At 46.5% G+C, this 25,720-nt stretch overlaps 12 protein-coding genes across 15 annotated transcripts; 6 read left to right on the top strand and 6 right to left on the bottom strand.

Annotated features, from left to right (window-relative positions):
- Positions 1-10: 10 nt before the first annotated feature.
- Positions 11-1,135, top strand: BDCG_02014 (uncharacterized protein). The gene has a single exon (XM_045417564.1). The coding sequence runs from the start codon at positions 116-118 to the stop codon at positions 755-757; it is 642 nt and encodes a 213-aa protein (XP_045274342.1). The 5' UTR covers positions 11-115; the 3' UTR covers positions 758-1,135.
- BDCG_02015 (uncharacterized protein) lies at positions 1,102-1,903 on the bottom strand (the record flags this gene model as incomplete). Its single annotated transcript, XM_045417565.1, has 2 exons — positions 1,102-1,816; positions 1,872-1,903. The coding sequence occupies 2 exons, from the start codon at positions 1,901-1,903 to the stop codon at positions 1,102-1,104; spliced, it is 747 nt and encodes a 248-aa protein (XP_045274343.1).
- A 405-nt stretch (positions 1,904-2,308) lies between these two features.
- BDCG_02016 lies at positions 2,309-6,699 on the top strand. 2 transcript variants are annotated; one of them, XM_045417567.1, is made up of 5 exons: positions 2,437-2,532; positions 2,657-3,045; positions 3,114-3,844; positions 3,904-4,044; positions 4,108-6,436. In XM_045417567.1, the coding sequence occupies exons 2-5, from the start codon at positions 2,992-2,994 to the stop codon at positions 5,666-5,668; spliced, it is 2,487 nt and encodes an 828-aa protein (XP_045279876.1). In that variant the 5' UTR covers positions 2,437-2,532; positions 2,657-2,991; the 3' UTR covers positions 5,669-6,436. The 2 variants fall into 2 exon arrangements, with proteins under 2 accessions (XP_045279875.1, XP_045279876.1); XM_045417566.1 differs by having other exon boundaries at positions 2,309-3,045; positions 4,108-6,699.
- Positions 6,700-8,162: 1,463 nt separating this feature from the next.
- Positions 8,163-8,345, top strand: BDCG_16493 (uncharacterized protein; the record flags this gene model as incomplete). The annotated part of the gene is made up of 1 exon (XM_045425718.1): positions 8,163-8,345. One exon carries the CDS (start codon positions 8,163-8,165, stop codon positions 8,343-8,345), a length of 183 nt encoding a protein of 60 aa, XP_045279877.1.
- A 318-nt stretch (positions 8,346-8,663) lies between these two features.
- Positions 8,664-9,107, bottom strand: BDCG_16494 (uncharacterized protein; the record flags this gene model as incomplete). The annotated part of the gene is made up of 1 exon (XM_045425719.1): positions 8,664-9,107. The coding sequence occupies one exon, from the start codon at positions 9,105-9,107 to the stop codon at positions 8,664-8,666; it is 444 nt and encodes a 147-aa protein (XP_045279878.1).
- Positions 9,108-9,917: 810 nt separating this feature from the next.
- Positions 9,918-12,437, top strand: BDCG_02017. 2 transcript variants are annotated; one of them, XM_045417569.1, is made up of 2 exons: positions 9,918-11,294; positions 11,388-12,437. In XM_045417569.1, the coding sequence occupies exons 1-2, from the start codon at positions 10,266-10,268 to the stop codon at positions 12,039-12,041; spliced, it is 1,683 nt and encodes a 560-aa protein (XP_045279880.1). In that variant the 5' UTR covers positions 9,918-10,265; the 3' UTR covers positions 12,042-12,437. The 2 variants fall into 2 exon arrangements, with proteins under 2 accessions (XP_045279880.1, XP_045279879.1); XM_045417568.1 differs by having other exon boundaries at positions 9,918-12,437.
- BDCG_02018 (50S ribosomal protein L17) lies at positions 12,326-14,004 on the bottom strand. Its single transcript, XM_045417570.1, has 2 exons — positions 13,386-14,004; positions 12,326-13,083 (listed from the first exon to the last, which is right to left on the bottom strand). Exons 1-2 carry the CDS (start codon positions 13,599-13,601, stop codon positions 12,733-12,735), a joined length of 567 nt encoding a protein of 188 aa, XP_045274344.1. The 5' UTR covers positions 13,602-14,004; the 3' UTR covers positions 12,326-12,732.
- On the top strand, positions 13,933-15,171 carry BDCG_02019 (uncharacterized protein). The gene is made up of 2 exons (XM_045417571.1): positions 13,933-14,281; positions 14,440-15,171. The coding sequence occupies exons 1-2, from the start codon at positions 14,261-14,263 to the stop codon at positions 14,833-14,835; spliced, it is 417 nt and encodes a 138-aa protein (XP_045274345.1). The 5' UTR covers positions 13,933-14,260; the 3' UTR covers positions 14,836-15,171.
- On the bottom strand, positions 14,032-17,889 carry BDCG_02020. 2 transcript variants are annotated; one of them, XM_045417573.1, is made up of 2 exons: positions 17,780-17,889; positions 14,412-17,625 (listed from the first exon to the last, which is right to left on the bottom strand). In XM_045417573.1, the coding sequence occupies exon 2, from the start codon at positions 17,506-17,508 to the stop codon at positions 16,288-16,290; it is 1,221 nt and encodes a 406-aa protein (XP_045279881.1). In that variant the 5' UTR covers positions 17,509-17,625; positions 17,780-17,889; the 3' UTR covers positions 14,412-16,287. The 2 variants fall into 2 exon arrangements, with proteins under 2 accessions (XP_045274346.1, XP_045279881.1); XM_045417572.1 differs by having other exon boundaries at positions 14,032-17,889.
- On the top strand, positions 17,879-21,602 carry BDCG_02021 (40S ribosomal protein S23). Its single transcript, XM_045417574.1, has 4 exons — positions 17,879-18,220; positions 18,446-18,735; positions 19,043-20,203; positions 20,270-21,602. Exons 2-3 carry the CDS (start codon positions 18,477-18,479, stop codon positions 19,219-19,221), a joined length of 438 nt encoding a protein of 145 aa, XP_045274347.1. The 5' UTR covers positions 17,879-18,220; positions 18,446-18,476; the 3' UTR covers positions 19,222-20,203; positions 20,270-21,602.
- BDCG_02022 (translation initiation factor eIF-2B subunit beta) lies at positions 19,396-22,029 on the bottom strand. The gene is made up of 3 exons (XM_045417575.1): positions 21,609-22,029; positions 20,253-21,521; positions 19,396-20,106 (listed from the first exon to the last, which is right to left on the bottom strand). Exons 1-3 carry the CDS (start codon positions 21,704-21,706, stop codon positions 20,034-20,036), a joined length of 1,440 nt encoding a protein of 479 aa, XP_045274348.1. The 5' UTR covers positions 21,707-22,029; the 3' UTR covers positions 19,396-20,033.
- Positions 22,030-22,195: 166 nt separating this feature from the next.
- Positions 22,196-24,426, bottom strand: BDCG_02023 (pyoverdine/dityrosine biosynthesis protein; the record flags this gene model as incomplete). Its single annotated transcript, XM_045417576.1, has 2 exons — positions 22,196-23,727; positions 23,784-24,426. The coding sequence occupies 2 exons, from the start codon at positions 24,424-24,426 to the stop codon at positions 22,484-22,486; spliced, it is 1,887 nt and encodes a 628-aa protein (XP_045274349.1). The 3' UTR covers positions 22,196-22,483.
- Positions 24,427-25,720: the final 1,294 nt, after the last annotated feature.

The raw sequence follows: 25,720 nt of genomic DNA on the forward strand, positions 1-25,720 counted from the left end.
TGATGTTTTCGTCGCGGGCTTCGGCGCTGCCAGACCATTTTCCAAACATATAGACATCACAGCTTTTTTCTCCACGCCTGCCTTTCTTATTTCTTCCTCGCTACACAATTTAAGCATGTCCTCTTCGCATTCTACCCTTGACGCTGCGGCGACGGACCGAAAAGCCCGCCTGGCAAAGCTCGCTTCTCTTAAACGCAAACAGCCCGAACAAGATTCCGCTGGACAGGATATCTCGAAGCAAGATAGCTCCTCAAAGGAAGGAACACCGACGGATGTGTCTACACGATATTTGTCCGGAAGAAACTACGATCCCGAGACTCGGGGACCAAAGCTTGGTTTCGAATATGACCCAATAAAAGGGCAAACCACTCTGGAAGAACAAGCTTCAAGAATCGCGATATCCACCGAACAAGCTGCAAAAGAGGACGAGGAAGCCGATAAGCCGATCGACCTGTTTAAGCTACAACCTAAAAAGCCAAACTGGGATTTAAAACGAGATCTAGACGAGAAGATGAAGGTCGTAAATGTGAGAACTCAGAATGCGATCGCTAGATTGGTTCGGGAGAGGATACAGAATGCGCAAAGGGAAGCGGAAGGGAAGAAGAAAAATATGGCTTCTGAAGATGGTGACCTTGATGGGGATGGCCAGGAAGTCGGCATTGACGGAGGGGCCCTCGTTGAGGGAATACACCTGAGGGAGAGGGATGAAGCTGAAGAAGAGAGGAGGCAAAGGGAGGAGGACGCAGAGATGGGTTGATGCAGGAGTTGCGGTATTTCGTTTTCTATATTTGTTTCATTATTCTGGATAGCATGCAAGGGAGTTTGTACGAGGGTTAGGAACGGCGTTACGGTTTGGGGCATGGAACATTAGCGAAGTATTGAACTTTTGACATAAATTAAAGAATGTTGTAATTTAGTATTTGGGAATATCTGTGATCCAATTTATGACCCTTGCTTCGAAGGAACAGAAGCTCGCAATAGGCCATAGCAGTCGGGGCTGGAAAATCAAAACTGGGTATGACAAACAGAACGAAATAAATAAAAAGCGATATGCTTTTTCAGTCAAAAGTATTTCTCTAGCTAACATACACAACAAGTCCATTACCTATTCATCATATTCATCGCCTGAGTTAACGCCAAGCGTTTGCTGAAGGGGCTTAAGCTTCGTTCCTTGCGCGGTGGTGGCTTTTGGGGTATTCCTCTACCCCTATCATAAGGAGGTTGGTAACCCCGTTCCCTTGAAGGACTCCGTGAAATATTCTGGGATTCCTTGGGGGTGCGTTGGCGCCGGGCGCGACCAGACTCTGTATGCCGACCGCTTCGTTCGGGAGAGTAAGGAGTTAATGATCGCCGGTGCTTTGCAATTGAGCTTCTATCCATACTCTGGCTTCGCGATCTGTTTCTCCAACTGCCGCGTCTGCCTGAGTCATACTGTCGCCCTCGTTCAACTGGGCTCCGTGATCTCCTTCTTCGCCTTGAATCCCGTTCTTTCCCTTTTAATGTGCTTGCGTTTCTTTCAAAAGAATAAGAAGAAATATGTGAGTCTCGTGAAACATTTCTGTTTCTCGTGCTTCTGCGTTCGTTTGATCTAGAACGGGAGGGCGAGGTAGCTCGTTTTCGCTGTGGAGATCGGGACCAAGAGCGGTTTGTTGAGATTGTAGAAACGGAGTGTTCTGAGTACGCTGGAGAGACAGATCGCACCCGTTTTCTAGGATGCCCTCGAATACCATCATGGTCTCTATCATCTTCTAAGTCCCCCATATTACGGCCCCGTGCACCCTCATTCAGTGCTAGTTGTTCATCAGCCACACCTTTGCTGTGAAAACCGTTAGCTGGTGCATTTGGTAACAGGACTTGGAATGCAGACGTACGTTCGCAACAAATCATTTGGAACATCGCTCATTAGTTCTGGGACAAGCTTCGGGTTTGCCAGCTGCTGTGTCCTGGAGGGACGGGATATATACGGCCGTTCCTGAGCCGATGCTTTACACTCATAGCTATAGTGTCGTATTGTTCAGTTAGTCGAAGACGTCATTGGGATGAAATGAACGGTAGAAAACTTATCTCTTTTCAAACACTTTTGGCACAAGGTAGTGGCTGTTGCCTTGGAAGTTGACCTTAGGCCAGGGATATTTCGATATCGATTCATTGGATCCCTGAGGTGAGATAGGGCAGAGTTAATTGAAGGAACTGGACTCGGAGTTGCGTGTTGCAGTGTTCTCCTGCGGGTTGTTGCCCCTAATATATCGTACTTCGAACCAGCTGAGCATATAGAGCGCAGAAACCTGGAGGTGTTGAGATTTTCTCTACCCTCTAGCAGCCTGTCGTTGCCTTCCTTATCGTCAATGTAGTGTTACCGCATCTGAAGGGAGCGCTAGATTAGCGCAGCCGCGCGGCAACGAGCTGACAAAGACACCGCATTCTCCCTGCAAACGACAAATCCCCACCGGCGACAAACCCGCTCACTGCCCAAAGCAACCTCATCGCCCAGCCCATTCCGGTTGAACTCTGCACACATTCTCCGATCAGCCTGTGAGCCCGTCTTCTTTGCCCGCCAGTATCGCCCTGCATTCTTTGGAGGACCGCGTGTCTTTTCAGCTGCTCACAGGATTTTGATCCTGCAGCATGAAACTTCTGTGCTGACAGCTTGGAGTAGCCTTGTCTCGCTTTTTCTACAGTGAATGTGATATACGCATCAATCACCCGCCGAACACACCCATCGAATCTCTGGGCGCTCCGTCATGTTCTCTGCTTCCTGATCCACGCCCTTGCTTTCTTTGTTGACTCTCGCTTAATCCATTTAAAAGTTATACGGCGAATTTCCTTACCCAGAGATATGTCGCCCAACGATATAGACTTGTGTGAAGTGGGATTTCCTTGCGACATTGACTCCATTTGATCCTTGCTCTCTCGATGCTCTATTAAGCTGCGTTAATATCTTGACATTATTTGTTGGTATTGTCCGTTGGCCTAGCTATTCGTTAGCTCAGCATGATGGCCTCCAACCGTTCTCAACAAGAACTGGAGCGCCCTTCCTTTGCAAAGGTATGCACTGCAAGTTTTCGATTTATTAATATATTGCTGGATAATGTAACTAATATACTTCGCCTTAGGTTGCTGCAATGCGCCTTCCGCCAACACAGCAAACCCACTCTGCGCAGATTGAAACTGGCCCTGACAGCCGTACTCCGATGAGGATTGATGAAGCCTCAAATGACTCGAAGAGCGCCGCTCATGAGTCGCCTCAGAATCTAAACCAGAAGTCGCACGATACCATAGAGAATTTAAATAGGTCGGTGCAAGATTTCCACATAAACATGCAGAAGGGCCATGAAGTCAATTCGGACACTGGAGACAGCCGTGATGATGGGGTGGCTAAGCCTGAGGGAGCCTTTGAAGACGACCAAACGCATCTTTCAAATTCTTCCACTAAACCAACGAGCTTTGACTCTAAGAGCATGGCTTCTGTAACGACTTTTGCTATGGATGAAAAGGAATCGTTGCGCCCAGATGATAGTGCTAGCGTCCAAGCCGCAGAAGAAGATGACTCTTTCTCAGGACCCGCTTCTGGGGCCCCGAGCTCCCAAGTCGGCTCAGAGGCGGGTGGACGCTTGTATCGGACAACTGACCAGGGAACTTTATCCGAACGCATTCCCAATAGACCCCGAGTTAATAACTCGTGCCTCCCGGGAATCGTATCTCCGAACGGCCAAAGTGAACTGAGCCTCCATAGTTTCCCCGATGAGCCAGATGAGAAACTGCTTGAAGCGATGAGTTCACCAAAGGATCGGTTATTGATACTTCAACTTGAAGAGAAAATCATTGCATTCATCAAAGATTCTAGGTATGCAGGTCTGATTTACCAACGGAAGCTCTCTCTATGCAGTGCTAACCCACGTATAGTGAACAGTCTTTGGAATTGCCTCCGTGCAACGCGTTTGGACGGCTGCTTGCACATAAGCTCGGCGATTATTATCATCTAACTCACTTTGTTGATAATAATGTGACATCCGTTCGACTTCACCGAACCCCTTGGTGCAGAGTGTGAGTTCTGATAGTCTTAATTTTTGAGTATAAACAATGTAGTCCACTAAACTCGAGATTTAGGCCAACCCCTTTAAGCATGCTCCAACCTCCTAATGCAAACAAAACTCCGCCTCCAAATGCACCAGCGATGAAAATTATGCGTCGGTCTGGTCAGCCAGGAGAAAGGGTGTCGGGTGCAGGAAGCACGGCACCTAGTTCTTCAGCCCCTTCAAAAGCTACATCGGAAGCCGGTGCTGACGGCACTAATGAGGAAGGATTTGGATCATCGGCCGGAGCCACTCCGGCAAAGGATCGGGCGACCCTGAGTCGAGAGGAGCGGGAAGCAAAATATCAGGAAGCTCGAGAGCGGATATTTAGGGATTTTCCTGAGTCCAAGACTTCGGACCATTCAAATAGCGGGGATCAAAGTGCAAACATGTCACGGTCCAACTCCGGGAATGGCAAACGAAAAGGACACAAGCAGAGAACGCCACGTGACGACAGTTTCGAGGCACGGTCCCAGTTCAATGCATATTATCCAGGGGCTCCATACTCTAGCGCTCCGCTTCCATACAGTGGCATGATGGCTGAAGGGTCGTTTGGTACTCCAGCCCATTATTACGTCTCGACTTCTTCACCACCGCCGGCTAATTTCCCGCATGGAAACCATGTAAACGCGGTATATCAAGCCCAGGGCAACCTGACTTCTGCACCACCACAGTACCCTGTTGCTATCCCGCCTCGTATGAATCAACCTAATTGGCAGCCGGGGCATTTGCAGCAATCCCCTCCATACTCCGGATTTTCTCCGGTCAACCAGATCCCGCCAATGGTGCCTCAACAGCCTTCAACCAGATCCTCGCCTGGAATGAGTTCATATCCCTCCCATCCCAACACAGTCCCGTTCCAGCAACAGAGCTCTTCAAACTGGAATCAACCACAATACCCAACCGCTTACTCTCCATCGCCTACCCAGCGTAATCCGTCTAATACACACTGGCCAAACTACCCTCAACACTCAATGAATCCGAGTCAGGCGACTTACCCTTACGGTCAGATTCCTAACCAGCCGCCGTTCGCACCAAGTCATCAGAACAACTCAGGACAACATCCTCTTCCCGGAAGTTTTTCCCGTCCACCCTTTAACCCTCAAACAAGATCTTTCGTTCCTGGAAGCAGCCCTCAAACTCGATTTCTAGGGAACCCACCTCAACAGCCAGGCATAAATCCAGCTGGCGTACACTCGCCTCAATATCCCACTCCGACACCGTGGGCAGGGGCCAACCAGGACCCCTCGAACCACCACCATTCAAATCAACCAAACCCTCAAACTAATGCCAAAATACTCGGACCTACTTCTTCCATGAATCATTCGACACCTGGTCATCATGGGCCTTCTCCAATGATGACCCGCGACTCAATAGCTAAATGGGGTACTCCTGCCCATCTGCCCCCTAAACCGCCCCCATCGCAAGTGCCGTATGATTACGATCTCAAAAATAAGACCGCTCCAGCGATATCTCCACCTCAATCATTTCCAAGCACGCCACCCGCACCTCTCCCTAAGCAGAGCGGCCCTCTAGTTGTATCGGGCGGAATGGGACATCAGAGATCTCGGGGTAATATGGCCGCGGGTTTGTAAACATCCCATCTACATATATCTCTTAATACTATTTTCTTGCCTACATAATTTGCGTGGCACGGCACGGCATGGCATCGGATTGAATGTGATGGGGTAGGTGGACATATTTGGGGTGAACCGGATTTCATTGTATCATGTCGAGATGAGAATTGGGTGGTTTGGAGTTTGGGCGGGAGTGTGCTGTGGTTTCGTGGTGGTGAGAGGCGGTGTATCTGGATAGCTTCTGGCTATTGATGAGCTACAGAAGAAAGAAAAAAAATGGGTGGGCAAGCACTTCCACGCGAGGCGTTGCGCTAATTTGGCGCGATCTGGGTCACTCTTACGCTTTTCTTCGAGGTGTTGTTTACCTCCCGGCTCTTCAGTCGGTAGCACCGCGTAGGTTGGAGCAGTCAATTTGAGATTATTAGTGCTTCGATTTCACACAAAAGTAGGGGAGGGTGAGAAAGCAGAAGGTGTTTGTCATTGTTTATTTCAGAGTCCCTCTGGCGCTGACTGATGACAGCAAGGAAAACAAGCAAAGACAAAATATTATAGACTCACTTTTTTCTCATTCTCCCCCACCCTTTTCTTTTAATAATATTCAGTTTATATATTTTTTTTCTAAGAGTGGGTTCAATGAATGAGTTATTCACATTGAGTTTAATTGCAAATGAGAAAGTCTCTTCATATTAAATGAGATATAGCAGTCAATTGAGTTTTATTTTAAACACCACCCTGAACCCGTGGACCCGTGTCAAGATACTTACTGGATCAAGCTAGATTACCACCAATGTTTCTAGAGTTCAATTCATGATAATGAACTATATACCATGAACTGAGAGTTGTCGTATAATACATGTAAGAGAGGGACCTGGAAGGTATGCCAGAGGGACAGTTTGTCAAAGAGGAAAGAGAGTATCATGCTTCACTTTATTTAGTCCTTTACACCACACTGTTCTTTGAACCATCAAAAATGAATGTCAACAACCAGATTGTCATCAAGGTCAGAATTGTTCACTTCATGAATCTGACTGGCTGGAATAAAAGCAGAAATCATTGATTGATTCTTCAGAGTGAAACATCATCTGTTCACTTGAGCATGTCTCTTGCAAATGATGAAGATGAAGCTGAGACTTTCAGCACAACATCACATCTCTATGCTCTATCAAACTCAAGACTTGCATACTTCAATTACAACACTTGCATTGATCTCAAAGTAGAGCACTGCATTCAATTTTCCAGGCAAAGGGACACACAAGGTATCAAATGACAGATTCTGGAAATGGCTGTTACTATTGAGCGTAAGTCAGACTTAGCAGAATCTTTTTCAGAGCTCTTTTCATCTAACATATTTTATAGAGGAACAGAGATCTTGAATTTGACACATCAGAGATATATTCTGCTCTCTGAGAATGAGATGAATAAGTTCACACAACACATACAAAAGTGATACCAGCTTCTGAATTCAATGAAAAATTAATGAATTTTATCAGAGGCATTTTGATTGCTGATGTATAACTTACTTGACACATGTTTATATTAAATAAGCAAATCAAAACTGTTTCACTGATTCCCAGTCTATCTCTGATGGATTGGAACTTGTTGATTTAGTAAGTTCAAGAGAGTCATAGACTCATAATTGCATTCTGAGTAGAAATACAAATTGTATTTCAAATTGTTTCAGTAAACTCAATTCAAAAAATCAAGTATGGATTCATCTTCAGCTTTCATACCCTCTTTTTATATACAGAGTCAAGTGCATATTGTAAGATCATTTGTGAAGTTGTAGTCCTCCTTCTGTCCTATAAATAGGATGGTCTAGGGTAAAAGCTGACATACTCCAGTCCAGGAGATATCCTTTATCCTATACTGGACTTTGTTTGGTGCAATATCGGTAGACCTTCGGAACGGTGATTTTGGTCCTTGAATGAAGACAGGCATGTTTCTTATTTGCAGTTTCATCTGCTGTGAAACTCTACCCATATTTGATGATAGTTCTATGGGTGAGCCTCTTGAAAGCGCGTCCACAGTGAGCAATGACGGTGTCGTAAGAGACGAGCAATGTCGTATTATTCAGGGCTCTTGGAAGCAACTGGCTCAGTCATTTTTTTCGAGGCCTGGCGGAACAACGACGGCCCGTGTGATATTTTGGATCTATTTGTGTAGGAAGTAATAACAATCTAATAATCACTCCATTGCGCATAGTAAAATTAACGATGTTAATCAAAGGGGGTTGATCGATCGTCGGTAGTCCTAAGGGGGGGAAGTGGACATCCATCAGGCCAGGAGAGGCTCTAAGTATTGTGGCGGACATATTACTTGCGAAAACAGAATTTTCCCAGCCCCCTCTGAAAATTAGTAGCAAAACACCACCAAAAAATCAAAATATCTGCATTTCTCTAGAATCATTCAATATCATTCAATACACGTCTTTTTCAATCAAATATCATCCAAATACGCGTCTTTCTTATCTTTATCATCAAATCCACATATATCAATCAACTCTTTTTTCAATATGCCTCACAACACCTGCTGTCCTGCTGCTTCGCAAGCCTGTACAAAGACTCCTATCCTGCACCTCAGTCTCCTCAAACTACCTGTTCCAGAAGTTCTGGATAATGAAGAGGATCCAGTCAATGATGAGATGAAGGAGCAGATGAATGAGAAGGATATAGAGACTCAGTCTGAGGATTCTTGATATTCACAAATCTCTACACCTGAGTCTGATATCTCATACAGATTGTATGAATGGGTGATTATCAATGAGATAAAGAACAAGAGAGATGACAAAATGATTAATAAGTAGAAAGAAGAAGAAGAATTAGAAGAATGAATCTATAATTTCTACAATCAATTCTTCTATACAGATCTCTCAAATGTCAGTGATTATATTCCCTTCTTCAGCTCTGACAGCTTCAACTTCATTCAATATGACATTCTCAAGTGAGATAATCAATGTGATGATGATGAAATATATGATGAAAGGAATAGAAGAACTGAATTCACAATCTCATTATCATTCACATCCAGATCTGCTGTTGAATCTTCCATCAAATCCACCGTTGAAATCTTCCATCGAATCCACCGTTGAATCTTCCATCGAATCCACCGTTGAATCTTCCATCGAATACACTGTTGAATCTTCCATCGAATCCGCCGTTGAAATCTTCCATCGAATACACTGTTGAAATCTTCCATCGAATCCACCGTTGAAATCTTCCATCGAATCCACCGTTGAATCTTCCATCAAATCCGCCGTTGAAATCTTCCATCGAATACACTGTTGAAATCTTCCATCAAATCCACCGTTGAAATCTTCCATCGAATTCATCGTTGAATCTTCCATCGAATCCATCATTGAATCTTCCATCAAATCCACCGTTGAATCTTCCATCGAATACACTGTTGAAATCTTCCATCGAATCCGCCGTTGAATCTTCCATTGAATCCACTGTTCCATCTCCAATTCAAAGCAGTTCAATACCTCAATTTGATGAATACTTCAATTGATTGACAAGGGAACAGTTGCTTCATATGAATATTGACAAGAGTATATTTCAAATTATAAGAGATGGATTAAAAAGTCCATTATAACAGACAAAATTGCAGAAATTCAAATCATCTTTATTCACTATTTATAGTGATGAGAACAGATCTCATACTACTTTCACTTCTAAATTTATATTATAATGAATTGTAATCTGAATCTTTCTAATTATTATAATACTATTCTATATAAGTAGATCTGAAATATTCTTTTATATCTTTTTCTCTTATGAAGTTCTCAACTGCATGATATAAAAAAGCTTCAAAATCTTCATCAAATCTCTTCAGAATTGAAGAGATATCTGATATAATCTTTGACTTTATATCACATGTTGAACAGAGTTCTCTAGCAGTTTCAAAACAGTGAAGATTTCATTGAATTCAATATACACAGGTGATAATCAATGCTTCGCGCGATCTCAGCAGACATATAATCATTCTTAAGGTGTACAATCTTGTTGATAATGAAATCACAGAGTTGAGGTGGCATATTGATGATAAAGGTAAGAAAGACGCGTATTTGGATGATATTTGATTGAAAAAGATGTGTATTGGATGATATTGAATGATTCTAGAGAAACGCGGATATTTTGATTTTTTGGTGGTGTTTTGCTACTAATTTTCAGGGGGGGCTGGGAAAATTCTGTTTTCGCAAGTAATATGTCCGCCACAATAAATAACTTAGTGCCAGCTCACTAAATCCATTATGGAATGACATTGACTGGGACAGATATCCAAGATCCTCCAATTTCTGATCAAAATTGTCCCACCATTCTGCCGTTTGCAGATTTCTTTGTGAGCCCTTCACCAGAGACGGTCGTAACCGCTGAGCAGTGATTGATATCCCCTAGATGGAAATATGCTAGCTGGAGATGTTGAATAATCGACTGATCTTAGACGGATAGACATGAACAAGCTCTTGCTGTGCACCCTCTCCTCTCCATGCTTCCATCATTTCTGGAATAGCGGGACCAAATCTCAGGTATTGATTTCTCCTACAATTGCATCCAAATATATTCTATCATCTTCGGTATACTACCTCTCAGACCCTTTGCAATAAACACTATCCGCCATGGAGCGTGAAGATGTTATACGCCCAAGTACTGCAAAGAGCCGAACTGTGTATGAACAAGGCTTTTGTATTTGGACAAGGCTTCACACGCGTGCTCGACAGGAACCCAGCCTGCCTCAGACTTGTTTCCACATCCAGCCCGCAGTTCGGCAGGTACCTCCCTTGGTCCATGACCTGGATCTGAAATGTGAGTATGAATGCCTCTATGCGACCGGAACATCGATTTGGGAAACCTCGCGGGACCAATGCAAGCTGCCTCCTGTGGAAAAAAGACTTGAGCTACCAGTTTCTATCAACCACCCGACACGACTTACTCTCTCTAAAAACCTGAATCCGACCTATCAGAAATGGTTTAAGCGCGAAGAAAGTCACCTCTCTGTGCTAATATTGGCATGGAGCTACATATTCTCAGCGCGATGGGTTGAGCTCATGCCCGGAGCCCATCTGACCTATACTGAGAAGCACGTGGAATATGACAACAAGGGAGATGAGCAAACCCAAGTCATGGTGGATATAGGAAATGTCGACGATGAAGCAGCCAGATGGTGGGCCGCTGTTTTGTCTTCCGGTGAGGGATGGCAGGCTTACCTTACATGGGAGGGAGCGAAATTCCGATCGCCGTGGTCGACTGTTTTGGAAACAAGGGCGAAATTTACCCTTGCCTGCCGCAAACCCCTCTGTCATATGTCAACTACCGCAGCTTCATTCACCACTGCAGTTCATTTTCTCACAGAATATTGCTATCTACACAACATTGTTGACCAGACCCTGGCGGCGCTATCTTCAGCATTGTTTTTTCCTTCATTGCATACAAAGAAAAACCCGATCTCACTCCCGAAACCCAATTCTCACAGGAGGCAAAGACTCAAGCCAGCCATATCAGAGCCAACTGAGCGGAAGCAACTTGGCTCCATATCAGAGCAGATAGTGCCGGAGCTGGACAAGCTTTTAACATTGAGTTGCAACACACGGGGTCTACGCACTCTTTTGTCAAGCGTATTTTATGAACCTGGAATCCCTTGCAACACTGTAAGCTCATGGCTGCAGTCTGCGTTCTCCGTTCTTGACTCTGTAGAGGACGACCATCTACTTGCTCATATCCTGATGAACCGAGTCCCACAGGTTTCTTTTCTTTGGCTTGGTGGCATAATCATGGGTACTCACAAGGATGTCCTCCAGGATGGTCGATTCGGCCTGATGCCGATTGACCTCCATGCAGCATCATGGTGTGGTGTCACACAATCATTTTTACAGGAACCTGTCTCCCAACCCCTAATAACTAACGGGGCGCTTTTACGATCAGATGAGTGCCGACTTCTCTATCTGACCCAAGCAGAACGGCATAGTCAGTGCCCAGTGTCTCCATGGATGCCTTTCGGTACCACTGCACTCGAAGACACTGAAATTGATGTCCGTCTACATACACAGTGTACTGGTCACGGTCTTCAATATGCGGATTGGTATTGGGCTTGTCGAAACGGTAAACTAGTACGTCCATTGTGCGTTAAAACCACTATATCTGCCCATCTACAGGAACGGCACCCGGCAATGAATACACCCATCAGATACGACGCTCTGAATCTCGAGGACGAATCAGCATCAGAAAATGCTACACGGAATATATTTGGCTGTCTCCGAATTGACGGATATCCCCCACGGGAACGAGGAATAAGTAACCACGAGTGGATGAATATCGATGAATCTGATGATGAATCACCATCTCTGAATGAGTCACCAAGAAGCCATGCAGCTGGAACATCAAAAGCTGCGGTATAGAACTGGATACAACAGAGCACCTTGATAGCCGACTCAATGATGAATTCTTCACAGATTTGATTCTTCAGCAATCTGCCCGGTTTTGCTTTTTCCGATGGCCAAGTTTGCGTTTTTTCACTGTCAGACTTTGTATGATCGATGCTATTAACCCAATTCTTTTATGAACTGCTATAGTGAAAGGAACTTAATGTATGGACACAACAGCTGAGAAAGGTAATAGCTGCCAAGAGATAAATGTTGACTGAAGAGATCTTTTTAAATTAAAGCTGGAATAGTTCAAATCATTAATCTGAAATAAAAATGTGATATTTATTTATTCTTTCCCTCCCAAAATAATGTACAGTGGTAGTTACATACATACGGCATGTATCTCATCTCATAGTTAAAATGCAGTCGACATATAAAAAACGACACCACCCGAGCGAAACAAGGGCAATTTTATACATACGTGGAACAGTCAGTTTTCTAAAAAAAAAAAAAAATGGGAGAGTCAAACAGCAAAGCAAGCATGGAAAAAACAAGAAGAAGAGACAAAACACCTTCTCTAGCCTCACCCATACAAAACTGGAAGAGATTGCCATAACATGCAACTATTAAAAATCAAGAAAAAGTAAAAAAGTACCAAAAACAAATGCCCAAACCATCGACAAGAAAAGCAAAAACCTATCAGACAAAAAAATAATAAAACCCACTAATCAACCTCCCCCCCGGCCTCCCTCTTCTTCTTCGCCAGCTCCCTCTCAACCCTCTCAACCTCCTTCTCCAACGCCCGTTCCCCATCCGGCCTAAACCTCGTAACCTTCAATATATTCAACGCCGTAATCTCATTCATGCTCTCGTCGCCCTCCGCGCGCTTGCGGGCTAGCGTCCGCGCCGTCATGGCAAATCGCATGTCCCTGGGTCCGTCGACTAGTTCGAGGATGGCGGAGGGGGCTTGGTCGGGCTTGGTGGGCTCGATGCGGAGGACGCGGGTGCAGCCACCCGGCCTGTTTAGGTAGCGTTCCCGGATGGGGCCGAAGAGTTTTGTAATGAGCTCGGGTTTCTGGAGGTTTCGGGGATTTTGTGTTAGCTTTCTTCTTCCGGTGGTAATTGGAGGAGGGTCATGGTAATATATTATTCGGAGATGGCAATCGATGGTGTAGGTAGGGCCTGTTATAATTTCCCGCATGGGCGAAATAGTCAAAATAATCGCAAGCCGATGCTATCAATTCATGTTGAATACACCAACTGGCTAGCTAGGTATCCATCCCCCCGAGTCGAACTCTCGATATATGTGTAGGTATACCAGCAACTCCAGACACCAGTACAGTACAAGAAAGAAAAACAGAAAAATATTGCACGTACGAAAAACACCGCCTGCGCCTTCTGCCGACTCGTCTCCGTATTCTTCTTGCTCAACGTGATCAGCTTTTCCGCCATGCGTTGTGCCTCTTTGGCCTTGGGCCATGTCGTTGTGATGGCCTCGTGCTCGAAGAGCGATGTGACGAGGTTTCGTAGGAGGGCTTTGCGGTGGGCTGAGTCACGGCTTAGATGCCGGTATTTCATATGGCCGCCTGCCATGGTTTTTATTGGGGTTTATGGGGTTATGGAGGTGAGGTGGGAGAGCGGGGAGGGGAGGCGGCGAGTGGATGGATGGAAGATTGCTCGTAGGTGCGAACGAACGGGGAAGTGGAAACACAGCCGGGACAATTGGCTTTTGGGGAGCGGGTGAGGATATTTCCCAATCCCCGATAGATTAAATGTAGCTGTACTGAGGAATTGGGGGTAGAATTGTTGTTGATTGGCGTTTGTTGTTCTTTGGTGTGGTCTGAGTGTTTTGGAGAGTTGACGTTGGAGAAATTTGAAGCCGGAAGAATCATTGAAGGGATCCAGCCAATCGGAGCAGAGACAGCGACAACTGATAAATACAAGAAACAAACTATGATTTAACAATACTGAACTATTCTTAGCAGCAATATTTATTTCTATGACATTTCGGTGCGGTTTTTGTGTTTCTGGCACCTCTGGACCGAACGATATTGCTTTAAAGCTTCTCACTCAATATCTATTGAAACAATATCCTGCAGGTGGGGGAAGAGCAAGGAGCTCACACCAGTAATTTCTGCTTGAACTCCATCAAGCTCTTTACGCTCTAGAAAAACTGCTTTTACATATACCAAGGGAGAAAGCCCCTTCAGCCAGAGAATAGCAAGACACCTTAAATACCCAAGAGCACAAGAATGGCTTTCCTCAAAGGCTTCGTAAGTTCCCTCCCGTATTCCATCTCATCTCACTTACAACCAATCCGGGAAAACCTACTCCTCCCGCCAGCCAGCAAAACCATATAGACACCATCACAATCAAACCCAAACCCAAACCCATCCAAAGTAACTAACATTCCCCCAACAAAAACCCACAGCTCACCGGCCTAACCTTCTCAACCGCCACCATAACCCTAACCCTCCACCTCCACCTCGCCAACCGGCACCACCAACGCCTCCTCCTCCGCGAGCAGATAGATCTCATAAACACCATCGCGCTGCCCACCACCACGGCCAACGCCACCAGCAGTACCAATCTACGAACCGCGTCTGCGGAGGACGCTGCCGCCATCGCCGCCGTCATGGCGCGGAGGGGATATTACCCGCGCGAACAGCCTGGGATCATGGATTTGGCGAAGGAGAGGTGGAATAGGCAGCTTGAGGGGGGGGTGAGGAGGGTGCAGGAGGTGGGATTGGAAGGGTTGGTTAAGGAGGGGGTTAGGGTGGTTAGGGGGTTGAGGGAGGGGGTGCAGGGGACTGGGAGGGAAGGGTGATTTGATGGATGTATTGGAGGAATTGGGGTAGGGAATTGGGATGTTCTTGTTTAACGGATCATTTAGAGCTTTTGTGAGGGCTGGATGGCTTTCTTTTATTTTTCTTCGTTTGCGTATGTGGTATGGTTTTGGTGTTGCGGCGTTGGTGGTTGAATTGATACCCCCGGGCCGGCCTTTGTGTCGCTCTTAAATCTGTATGTGTATGACGTGCTGTTTCGATTGAATTATTTACAGCAACGAAAAGAAGCTTATATATAAATCTGGATATGTAAATTCGTTTCATCATTCCGGCCCATTTTTAACGTCAAAAAAATCGGATTATATTATCTATAACGGTTCCCTCATTCTAACATTTCCGAGTGGTATACAGTATTAATCAACCGTGTGCAGCCTATGGACATGGCATGATGTGCACGAAACACATCCCCTCATTCACATCCACCCTCAATTCCCCTTCTCCCGACGCCCCATGATCACCTCCTCCCCTGCATTATTCCAACCACTCCTTGCGTATCTTGCCCGCATGCCTACGGGCCGGCCCATTCCATCACATGCCATCCGTTGCTTGAGAGATTTGCCCAGGCGAGTCAAGGATTTGACATTATAGGTAAGAATCATGTTACGTAGGCGGCACAACGGGGATGAAAAAAGGGAAAAAGGGCTGCACCCTGCTTTCGAATTCAGCCTTCTGCAGAATATTAATAAACGAGGTGGGGTAGCCAATCCGAAAGTAAGACTAGAAGAACCATAAGACTCCCGATTTTCTTCGGGGCTTTTGATGACAATAATGATGACAACAAATGATGCCATGTTGCAGTCATCTTTGCTGGGAGCTTAAAGTAAGCAGCGGGTCTGCCCCTTGCTTGACTGGTTTTAATTTGGGGAACCATCATTTTCAAGATGCCGCGATGGTCGCGCATTTAAAAGCCGTCGAATGGAACTAAAATCGTGTATGTATGGGGGGCTAACCGGGTCCTCAGGCTGGCTGTGACTCGAGAAAAGCCTCGTGATCCTATTTTCGTTTCACTCGTACTGTACATTTATATGTACCCCCCGGGTCTCATTCCATACCACAGAATGTGCGATATTACCTGGGGATCTGCAAACTGGCCAGGGGATGATGCTTGCTAACGTAGATCGATTCCGTCACTACCGACTGATAAGAAATAAAAAGTAATTTAACATCGTTGTGTTGCCGAGAAAGCCACGTCTTCGGCTGAAGGAGTGATGGAATGAACGGTTAGTCCTTCCCCATTGGCAATGGGAGGAGAAGTACTGCCAGTGCTGAGAATCTGCAATTGGGTAGATAACAGAGAAGGATCGAGAAGATTGAGGAACTGTAGAACTGAGAAACTTTCTCCAGTTCGACTAACCGGGTTGTCTGATTTTATTTTTTGTAACAAAATTACGTCTCTTCATTCGCCGATATCCTTTCCTTTTTCTCTTTCATCCTCAGTCAGATATTGCACCACGACGATGACGGCGATGACGGCTGGTGGTGGTTGAAGCGGTAGCAGAGCCAGCAGCAGAAGGTCCATCCACATCCACATCCTCATCCACATGGTCACTTCCGTCAACATCGTTATCATTTTCAACATCATCAGCAGTCTCATTCCAAATCTCCTTACTCTCCCTTTCCACCACCCTCATCGCCAATGCAACCTCCTCAAGCTTCGCAACCACATCTAGAACACCACTATTAACCCGGTCGAAATACCGATCGTTGGCCTCTCTCCTTTTGCGCGCGAGAAGGATCTCTCTCTCAGTTGTCTCGCTCATGAACTTCTCTTTTATTCCTTTATCCATAGCCGTAGCAGTAGAGTCTTTGCGCATAGATTCCGCCCCTCCCCCGCCCCCCGTACCTCCTCCTCCACCTCCCCCGCTTGTCCCCGTCCCACCTCCCTTACCTGTCGTAGTAGGACCAGTTGCAGGAGTGGCAGAAGCACTCTCTTCAACGGGTGGATTCTCCACAACTTCATCAGGCTCACTCCGCGCCCACGCCAGGGCCAACGCCAATTGCTTATCCCTCAACTCCTCCAGCGCCCTAGCGTGCTGCGTGCCGAAAACATGATCACCGTTCATGGCGCTCAACTCCACCTCGGCGAGCGTATTTTGCATTTGCTGCCACAGCGCATCTGCGTCGCCACGAGCACTACCGTCCATATCTCCATGGGTCTGGGAATGGCCGTGTTGGCTCTTTCCATTGCCTAGTCCCATTCTTAGTCCTGTTCCCGTGCCATAACCCAGTCCATAACCTAATCCGGGCCCCTGTCCCTGTGCAGATAACCGGGATGCACGCATCAGCGGGGAGCTTGGAGTTGAGCCTGGGGCTGAGGCTAGTTTAGTGGTGAAAGAAGTCGTAGCGGCAGGTATATCGGGAGGGGTAGTATGGGTTGAATGAGGGCGAAGAAGCGGGGGTTGATGGATGTGATGAGCGGCGGAGGTTGCCAGGGAAGGTTTAGCCGTGGCGTTGTTGGGTGGTGAAGTGTAATTGTGAGAGCCTGGCAGAAGGCTATGGGGGAGGGAGAGGTTAGAGGTGTTTAGGGACGGTGGGCCTTGGAAGAGGAATGGAGGTGGAAGGCGTTGTTGAGACGGTGGTGGTACGGCGGGGGTTGAGGACGAGGGGTTTGATTGTGTCGGTTCGGGCTTGGAAGCCGTTGTTGAGGTCGCCATGGCATGCCCTTATGGTTAATCTCTTGACTTTTGTAGGCGCTGGACAGGGGAATTTTAGCACTACTTTTAGCACTTGCTTGGAGGTTGGCTGATTGGTTAAATGGTCCAGCACGATGACTGGGATTGCATATGAACGGGGGTGGTCAATCGTTGGGACAGCGCAAGACAGAGACAGTTAGCAGGATTGAGAGTCAGGCCACTTTTCTTGTTCTTGGCGGATACAGATGTGAGTGTTCTATGTATCAGGTATGCATGATTGGCGCTATCTTACTGGCTGATCCTGCGCTGCATTGGCTGTATGTAGTAGTATGTACGGTACGTACGTCTGGACGTTTTATATCTCCCCGCGCGCCGGGGATGTTGTGATTCGATGGTTTGTTTAGTTTTACTGAGCCGCAGTTGCCAGAGGCGCAGCGGATGACGTTTGATAGGGCGAGCGGAAGAACAATACACCGTCTTCCGGTAATTTACTCGCTTAGCGGGCAATACAGCCCCGTAACCCACACCGACAATTTGAATACCACGGCCAAGTAGCGCAGATTGGTGTGTGTGTGTGGGTGAGTAAGCCAGCATCCAGCACAATCAGCGACAAGACCACACCCACCACACACACCACCGGCAGCGGCGACGGTTTCCTTATCCTCGACATCGACAATTCCTCCTCCCAACCCACCATCCTGCTGCGTTCTGGCAATAGCCTTCCTTGATATCGGTACGTTCCATTTTACAGCTAATGATATCTGCCCTGCACGCACACCTTAGTCCCCTCCTCACATGAAACATCAACGCAAAAATTCTCCGTCTATAAATGCCCCCAAGCCCAGTCGCCAGAGAGAAATTTTACATATATAATCCCTCGTCGACATCTTGCCAGACAACCCCCCCTCTAGAAAAAAAGGGAAAAAAAGGAGCTATAGAAATCTAATTGAACAAATAGAACCCAATCAAGAACAGAAACACCAGCAATCATGGGAAAGGGCCAGCCTCGTGGTCTCAATGCCGCACGCAAGCTGCGCAACCATCGCCGTGAGGGCAGATGGGCCGATCTGACCTACAAGAAGCGTCTTCTCGGAACTGCGTTCAAGTCCTCGCCCTTCGGTGGCTCCTCCCACGCAAAGGGTATCGTCCTCGAGAAGGTCGGTGTTGAGGCCAAGCAGCCCAACTCCGCTATCCGGAAATGTGTCAAGGTCCAGCTCATCAAGAACGGAAAGAAGGTCACTGCTTTCGGTGCGTATTTGCAGAAATTCTTTTTTTTTTTTTTCCTCATTCTTGATTTTTGGGGTTTTGTGCTGCCTTTTTTTTCCTTCGTCCTCCCTTCGTGATGGATGAAAGATGGAGAAAAAATCGAAGAGAAGAGAAAAAAGACAATGGGAAATATATTTTGGCTAGGAAATGCAGGAGCCCCATACGACACGGGTGATTCAACAAAAGCAAGACCAAATGGGGACGACTTGCGGGCATTTTTGGGGAATTTCTTGATTTTTCGATTTTTTCGCGGCTTGCCTACTAACCAGTTGCAATTCGTACTCTCTAGTCCCCAACGACGGTTGCTTGAACTTCGTCGACGAGAACGACGAAGTCCTGCTCGCCGGTTTCGGTCGCAAGGGCAAGGCCAAGGGTGATATTCCCGGTGTCCGATTCAAGGTCGTCAAGGTGTCCGGTGTCGGCCTCTCGGCCCTCTGGAAGGAGAAGAAGGAGAAGCCAAGATCGTAAACGAAGAAATATAAAAGATGGGGAGGGCGGAAAAGTGGATATCTTCGTGGCGATGTAGGTGGTGGTAGTGGGGTGGTGTCCTTTGCAGGCGACTTTTTGTGTGTTTTTCTACTCGTGTGAATGTGTATGTCTGTACCGGCTCCAGAAATGAATGCCCCGGAATGATTTGAGATAACCACTTTTCCTTTTTTTTATTTGTTTATTTTATCTTGAAAATAAATCTCCTACGAAAAACCTACAAAAACGTGCTTGCATGATTTGTTATTGTGTGGCGGGTTGTCTGAAAGGCTGGCTGGTTAAGGATGGTGGCTGCTTTGCCTGCTTCTAACTTCATCATTGCTGTTGACGCGTGGAGGACAATTGATTTATTCCTTGTTATGAGGATTTGGTGATTACTGATCTCACTCGCCCCTGAAGTCATTTAAAACCAGGTTTGGGGATAGAGAGGGGGCCCCCCTTGCTGCCCTTCAGTTAGTCCTTCTGACAACAGCACCGAGAGTCAGCGAGGATGCCATTACGCATGCACACCACTGCGCAGTCATTACGTTGATCTTCCTCCTTTGAATTCATCCTTTCACTTTCATCTTCTGAATATTATTAACGAACCGGTATATTGCTTCACCTTCATCACCTTCATCATCTTCGAACGAACTTGAGTTTAAATTTGATTTGGATGTGACCTTCATATCCATCGTAAGAATTGTCGTTTCGATTCATTTCATTATCTAAAACCCCATTTCCCTCACTCAACTCCCTTGATCCGTTGTTCCTTTCGTTGGAGGTTATTATTCTGCTCTATTTCCCCTCGTGCTTTAAAAGGCTATGTCCTCTTTTCGGTAATGATCCGAAACAATCCGATACAAATAAGAAGGCGCATGGCCACCCCTGTACTCGATGGGTCAGTAACGTACTTCTGTTTGTATTACTTCCAACATCCACTACCCCCGCAGCGAACAAAACGTTGGTGCGAAAGGGAGCTAAGGCAAGTCGTCGAATTGGGGAATAAATAATGCCATGGAATGCAAACTTACAGATTCGTAATGTATAGATCGACTAGCTCAGCCGGCACATAGTCATAGAGGGGATTCTCAACGTCAATCTTTTCCAGGTCTCCAGTTTCATACGGCAGCACCGCGCTCGCATCGCCATACTCGATCAGCGATTCGTAGTCGAAGGGGTAGACGGGGCTGAGTTTATATATTCCGCTAACGACAATGACGGGGATTTGATGTACTTTGGCTGCATTCGCAATCACTCTTGTTCCAGCTGCTGCCACTAGTCCTCCGTTTGCCAGCACCGAGTGCGTGCCAAGGATGACTTTGTTGACCCGTGACATTAGTGCAAAGACTGCCGAGTCAGGGATTAGAATCACCGTCACTCCCAGTTCGGTGAGTGACTTCTGAAACGATTCGGCACTTAAACTCTCCTCGTCTCCACTTCCTACAGGTCGCCGCCCGGCTACAACAGCATGTGTGTCGCGGTGATTGTTGGGATAGGACTCAGCATGAATCACAGTGAATTTTCGCTTCGCTGCAGCTTTCGCTAGGAACCTATGCACCGTCATCGACGAGGTGTAGGTGAGTATGACCTCGTCTGAATGGATGTGTTCCAGGGCGTAGCTGGCAATTTGATCTTCCACTTGGCTTAATTCGTCGACAATCTCGCCAATGCCGTCGATTACTTCTGCTTTGAAATCTTTCGAGGTGTACTGCCCTCGTATGCGTCCGGACGGCGATGCATTGACTGGGGATCCAGCTTGCGGTGACCCCACTACTTGAGGATGTGAAAGTAGCCTAAACATCGATATTACTGGGGGTGCTGTGGTTGCAGTTGTAAATGAGGCATGCGGAGCTAGTGGCATCGGTGGACGTGACGAGGATCGTTCTGTTCCCCGCTCCGAGTCAGCATCTGTGCCTTCACAGCGACTTAATGGGCTTGCGCCATGTGTAGCACCATGTGCGCCAAGTGTAGAAATCCCCGATGAGTGTGTAGTAAGTTGGCTATCAGCAGCAGGAGGAGTATGTGGCCTGGTTTCGGACCCCGCGTCACTGGATAGGTAAAATTCAGCCTCCCTCTCATCCTCCGCTTCTTCTCTAATCAGGCCCAAAACACGGCGCACGATATTCCCAACAACCATCTCCCTGGGCTGTGCCGCAATGAGCCGTCTTCCAACATTTTGTACACGGTCAATCAGCTTTTCTGGGTCTGTTCCTTTTGATGTTGAGACGACGCGGAGGAGGAGGTATGCCGTTGCGACGGCGCAGGAGTGTGAAGGGCGTATCTGGCGTCGTTTCAAAAGCCTAAATAAGACTAGTTAGCTAAAAAAAAAAAAAAAAAAAAAAAGATCTTTCCAAGAGTTCCTGCAGCCGTGCAGTGAAGAGACATACGATATCAAGTTTTCTGTCGCACTATCCACGTCACTCGTCTTGAGAACCTTGAGGAAGGACTGTAACCCCGGCGTTAGGGTTACTGTTGACGGAGGCATTTCTGATTATAGTTCTGGAGTGTTTAATCCTCCCAGGTGTATGATTAACTCTAGGTTACTTCGCAATGGCTTTTCGAATATGCAGCGGGAAAGGAGGATTCTCGCGATACGAGGATTTCCCGCGGTAGTCTCACTGGAGGGGCAATCACACCGTTGGTGCCTCAAGTAAAAGATACACGAGATAACAGAGAGAAAAAAAAAAAAAAAAAAGTCCAGAATGGTGCTAAGCTTGCGAATATATGCCGAAATAAGGAAATATATTGCGTGTTTGCCCGGTTGGAGCTTGCTTGGTTTGAAGCTTTTTAGTATTTTTTTGGCTGAATTGGACGGATGAATCACCGATACGCAGACTGTATGGGAAACGGTATTGATATTGTAATTTGCGGTATAATGATGTATTGTCAGGTATTGAGTCTTTGTCTTCAATCCTCACCTCAAACCAGGCTTAACCGGAATCGCCTTTTATCTTACAAGAATCTGGCTGTATCTTTTAAAATGGGCCCCCTTGCCATCAACTGTTCTTTGTCTAGATCACCTTGCATTAACAGCACGCGAGAGCCTGAAACGCCGCCCTTGGTTGAATGTTTTTATAGGAAGATTATATATACATCTATTATTCTGCCTCCGTTTACAGGCTAATCTCAAAGAGAAGCCCCTATCAAACCAGTCTGAGTAGGGGATATATCTGAAAAAGGAGCAAAGAATACCAGAGCCGCGCCGTTCCTCCCTGTCCCATATCAGCCCAGAACCAAGATTCCCAGATGAAGAAATGCGGACTTAGCTCATGATACACATGTCAGACCAATCCTTTAGGACTTTCCAAGCTGAATAACTTTTTGGTGGATTTGGCACTTCGTTCAGCGGCCGATTTTCGGCTTGGGGGTTTCCTCGATGTTGGTCTACTGCGAGGCACCGACCACATCCATCAGGAGGGATATGGAGCAAGCTCTGAGATGATGTGCCCGTTTTATGCATTGAAGATACAATCTGCTGGCAAGGCACGTGGTCGCATATGGTACTCCCCTCGCTATCGAAGTCTCTCAAGGCCCCGGCTTCACAATGACTTGGTGTCGGCCTCATTCTAGGACAGCCCGTTGTTACTCCCGGAGTTATTCCGTTACAGAATTTTGCCATTCGAATGTTTCCATGTCTGCATTTCCCGCTGGCAACGTCGGTTTCAAAACAGCAACCTTGGCTTGCCGTTTCCAACCAGCCCCGTAATATCACAGGGGAACAGAACCCCGCCAGCACTCTCACCTTCCGCATATCAACTCGGTTAAGTCGGCATTTGCAGGACTTGTTTCGAGGAGAAATAATGATACCGGAGGGATAGGTGTATCGAAATTCGACGTCAACACTACCCCAGTCGTAAAGGGGTGATTTCTCCCTGAAATAGACAGGGCGACCGTGCTCGAAAATTAGTTCGTGTGTTAATGCCGGTACTGATCCTGCGTGTGCCATACGGATGGATCCGTCCACTGCATAGACAAGAGATGAATGCCATGGCGTCATGATCATTCCGTCCTTTTGTGGGGTTATTGCTATGGATACTTTCGTTGACTCTGTGGATGGGTGAATCGATAATCTAATCGATTTATCAAACCTTCTCGCTATAGCGATTGCGAATGCTCGTCCACGGGTTATCATGTTTTTAGCCGTTGCTTCGTGGCGCTTTTTAATCTGTCGTTTTGAGACAGACGCATCATCAATACTGTTATCGTGGTCGAGATCTTTTTCGAGGAATTTTATGTACCCTCGGTAGGTCAGTGTTGTGTCAGGATCACTTGATATAAACGCAGAGACATCAAAATTTTCGGGAATATTTCTTTCGTGAAGCTGCGTCCGAAACCACGAAGCATCTTTCAAGTACTCTTCTTCTGATAATGGCTCTCCCATCTCGACCTCCCCAAGCAGATGCACAAGCCGAACAAAGTTTATATTACTGCATCCTGTGTCAACAGCAAGTTTTCGGAGGGCTTGGCCATAGGCCCACACCTCTTTATCGGAAATCCCCAGGAGGTCTAGTACTAATGTCAGCGGCGTTTTCATGATACTGTGGCAGGCTCAGGCTACTTACCATTGTACATCAATCCATCAGAAACAATGTCTATCCTCCCGCCTTTCGTATACTCGTTCTCGATCAGCTTGCAGAGTTCGTTTAGGTGTGCCAACGCAACCTCCTCGCCTTTATCTGGAAGGTGGCCGAGGACCTTAATTTTTTTATTAGGTGACTTGAATGGAAAAGCTGGAAGGACCATCGGTATGACCTCTCCTAGCTCTATGTATTCCCGAACGAGACTTGAGATTTTCGTTTTGGCTTCCCATGGTTCATGAGCGTGTTCTTTTGGGGCCATTCGATATGTTTCGAGGATAGAAACGATGGCATTGCTGACATCCTCGGATGTCTTTGGGCCAAAAGGGCACGGTTCCTGTGTCTTCCCGTCCGTACGAATTGCTGGGATGTCTTCAGGCCGACGTCGATTCTCAAACACGATATCTGTCCCATTCTCAAGGTAGACCATAATACTATGGTTTCCTTCCTTCACTGCTTGCTGAGTAGAGGGCATGTCCAAAACATGCAATAAATTCCCCCTACAAGCGTTTGATAGTTCATAATGGTCGAAGGTACAAGTCTTTCTGATCATAGCGACCAGATCCGTTTCCGCCGCCAGGCAGGTTCGAGTATTGCACGTATTATTGCTGATATCATCGCTAGACATTTTGACAAAGAAGAGGCCATTCAGTTTATAAATCAACTGGCTTGTGGATAGGTAATTTATTTGATGATGTCAAATTGAAGATTGTTTAAAGGATCAGGTTCTGTTCACACCACCTATCAATATATACTTGGATGCCGAATAATCTTTTCCATGTTGATATGGATGGGCTACGGGACGGGCTCTCAGCTAACTGCTGTCAACAGATAAGTCGGTCTACAGCCGCATGACTCGCTGAATGAGGAGCCCAGCTTCTGTGACTGCCATGCTAGCATGTGCAACTTTGGTAGCAAATTATGGCGAAAGGTTGCATAGCTCGCCTCAACTGGTCTATTTTACCTGGAAGTCACGGAAGCGCTCAGCGTTGTGGACTGTCAGCACCGTATTTTCTTACATGACGGACGGCAAGGCTGACCTACTTACATTTGAGGCTGCTATTGCTACATCGGGAAGGATGAAGTGTGATGAACTCCTGTCCCTTAGGCTACCAAGAAGTTCTCACTTGATTGGTCTACTGTTGTGATAGCAAAATTTGCTGTACGCCCCAGAGCTCCTCTTGACCACTACATTTGAAGAGATGAAATCCCCCATATTTCGGGAAGATGGACTCCCTTACAGCAAGCTTGACTATGTCTCTGGAGGAAGCTACTGACTTTTTGAGCCTTGAACTTTCGCCATCTGGCTCCATCGACCAAAGGACGAAATGAGCCCTGGCCTTAAAATACTATGCTGAGACTGTTTTGGGCATGCATTTCTAATCATTGAGATCTCGCAACCCCGACATCGATCTCACTGAAAAGATTCTCTATGAAGGCATCCACATCCCCCGTCCGAGACAAAAGCCTGCCATGTGCTGTCCTCATATAATTCCAGCTCAAATACGAGTCAAACGCCGACGATACCGGCCTTCAGGCTTCACGAAAGGCTTGCACGACAGGGAAAACAAACAATTCAATATATATCACATATATCATTGCGGCAGAATTGTTACATAAAATCCAGCAACCCGTTAGGTAAGTAAGCTCCTTCCCAGCTCACATGAGTTGTGCATTGTTCCTTTTCTGTAGAAATAAGTGCTTCCGCAAATTTTTGGGAATTACGTGCCATACGGGTTATTTTCATTGGCTCTGATTTCTACAGCTCGCATCCTTTTTCTTGCGCACAGAGTCCATATCCTAGTATCAGGGGTATTGCCACATCTGTTGGAATTGTTACCTTCTAGCCTCCGCAGTTTCGTCTCCAGCTTAGAAGGGAGAAAGATCGTTTTGGTTGGAATTAGAACATAAGATCACCAGTA

This window comes from Blastomyces dermatitidis, assembly GCF_000003525.1.
Source record: "Blastomyces dermatitidis ER-3 genomic scaffold supercont1.2, whole genome shotgun sequence".
NCBI lineage: Eukaryota > Fungi > Ascomycota > Eurotiomycetes > Onygenales > Ajellomycetaceae > Blastomyces > Blastomyces dermatitidis.

Coding starts and splice junctions, on each gene's coding strand:
- BDCG_02016 (XM_045417566.1), top strand. CDS start 2,992: ATGATGGCCTCCAACCGTTCTCAACAAGAACTGGAGCGCCCTTCCTTT. Junction 3,046..3,113: donor AGCGCCCTTCCTTTGCAAAG/GTATGCACTGCA, acceptor ACTTCGCCTTAG/GTTGCTGCAATGCGCCTTCC. Junction 4,045..4,107: donor CGAACCCCTTGGTGCAGAGT/GTGAGTTCTGAT, acceptor CTCGAGATTTAG/GCCAACCCCTTTAAGCATGC.
- BDCG_02018 (XM_045417570.1), bottom strand. CDS start 13,601: ATGGCAGGCGGCCATATGAAATACCGGCATCTAAGCCGTGACTCAGCC. Junction 13,084..13,385: donor AGGCGCAGGCGGTGTTTTTC/GTACGTGCAATA, acceptor CGAAACCTCCAG/AAACCCGAGCTCATTACAAA.
- BDCG_02022 (XM_045417575.1), bottom strand. CDS start 21,706: ATGCCTCCGTCAACAGTAACCCTAACGCCGGGGTTACAGTCCTTCCTC. Junction 21,522..21,608: donor GCGACAGAAAACTTGATATC/GTATGTCTCTTC, acceptor AGTCTTATTTAG/GCTTTTGAAACGACGCCAGA. Junction 20,107..20,252: donor GATCTATACATTACGAATCT/GTAAGTTTGCAT, acceptor CATCGAGTACAG/GGGTGGCCATGCGCCTTCTT.
- BDCG_02017 (XM_045417568.1), top strand. CDS start 10,266: ATGGAGCGTGAAGATGTTATACGCCCAAGTACTGCAAAGAGCCGAACT.
- BDCG_02019 (XM_045417571.1), top strand. CDS start 14,261: ATGGCTTTCCTCAAAGGCTTC. Junction 14,282..14,439: donor TGGCTTTCCTCAAAGGCTTC/GTAAGTTCCCTC, acceptor AAAAACCCACAG/CTCACCGGCCTAACCTTCTC.
- BDCG_02014 (XM_045417564.1), top strand. CDS start 116: ATGTCCTCTTCGCATTCTACCCTTGACGCTGCGGCGACGGACCGAAAA.
- BDCG_02021 (XM_045417574.1), top strand. CDS start 18,477: ATGGGAAAGGGCCAGCCTCGTGGTCTCAATGCCGCACGCAAGCTGCGC. Junction 18,736..19,042: donor AAAGAAGGTCACTGCTTTCG/GTGCGTATTTGC, acceptor CGTACTCTCTAG/TCCCCAACGACGGTTGCTTG.
- BDCG_02020 (XM_045417572.1), bottom strand. CDS start 17,508: ATGGCGACCTCAACAACGGCTTCCAAGCCCGAACCGACACAATCAAAC.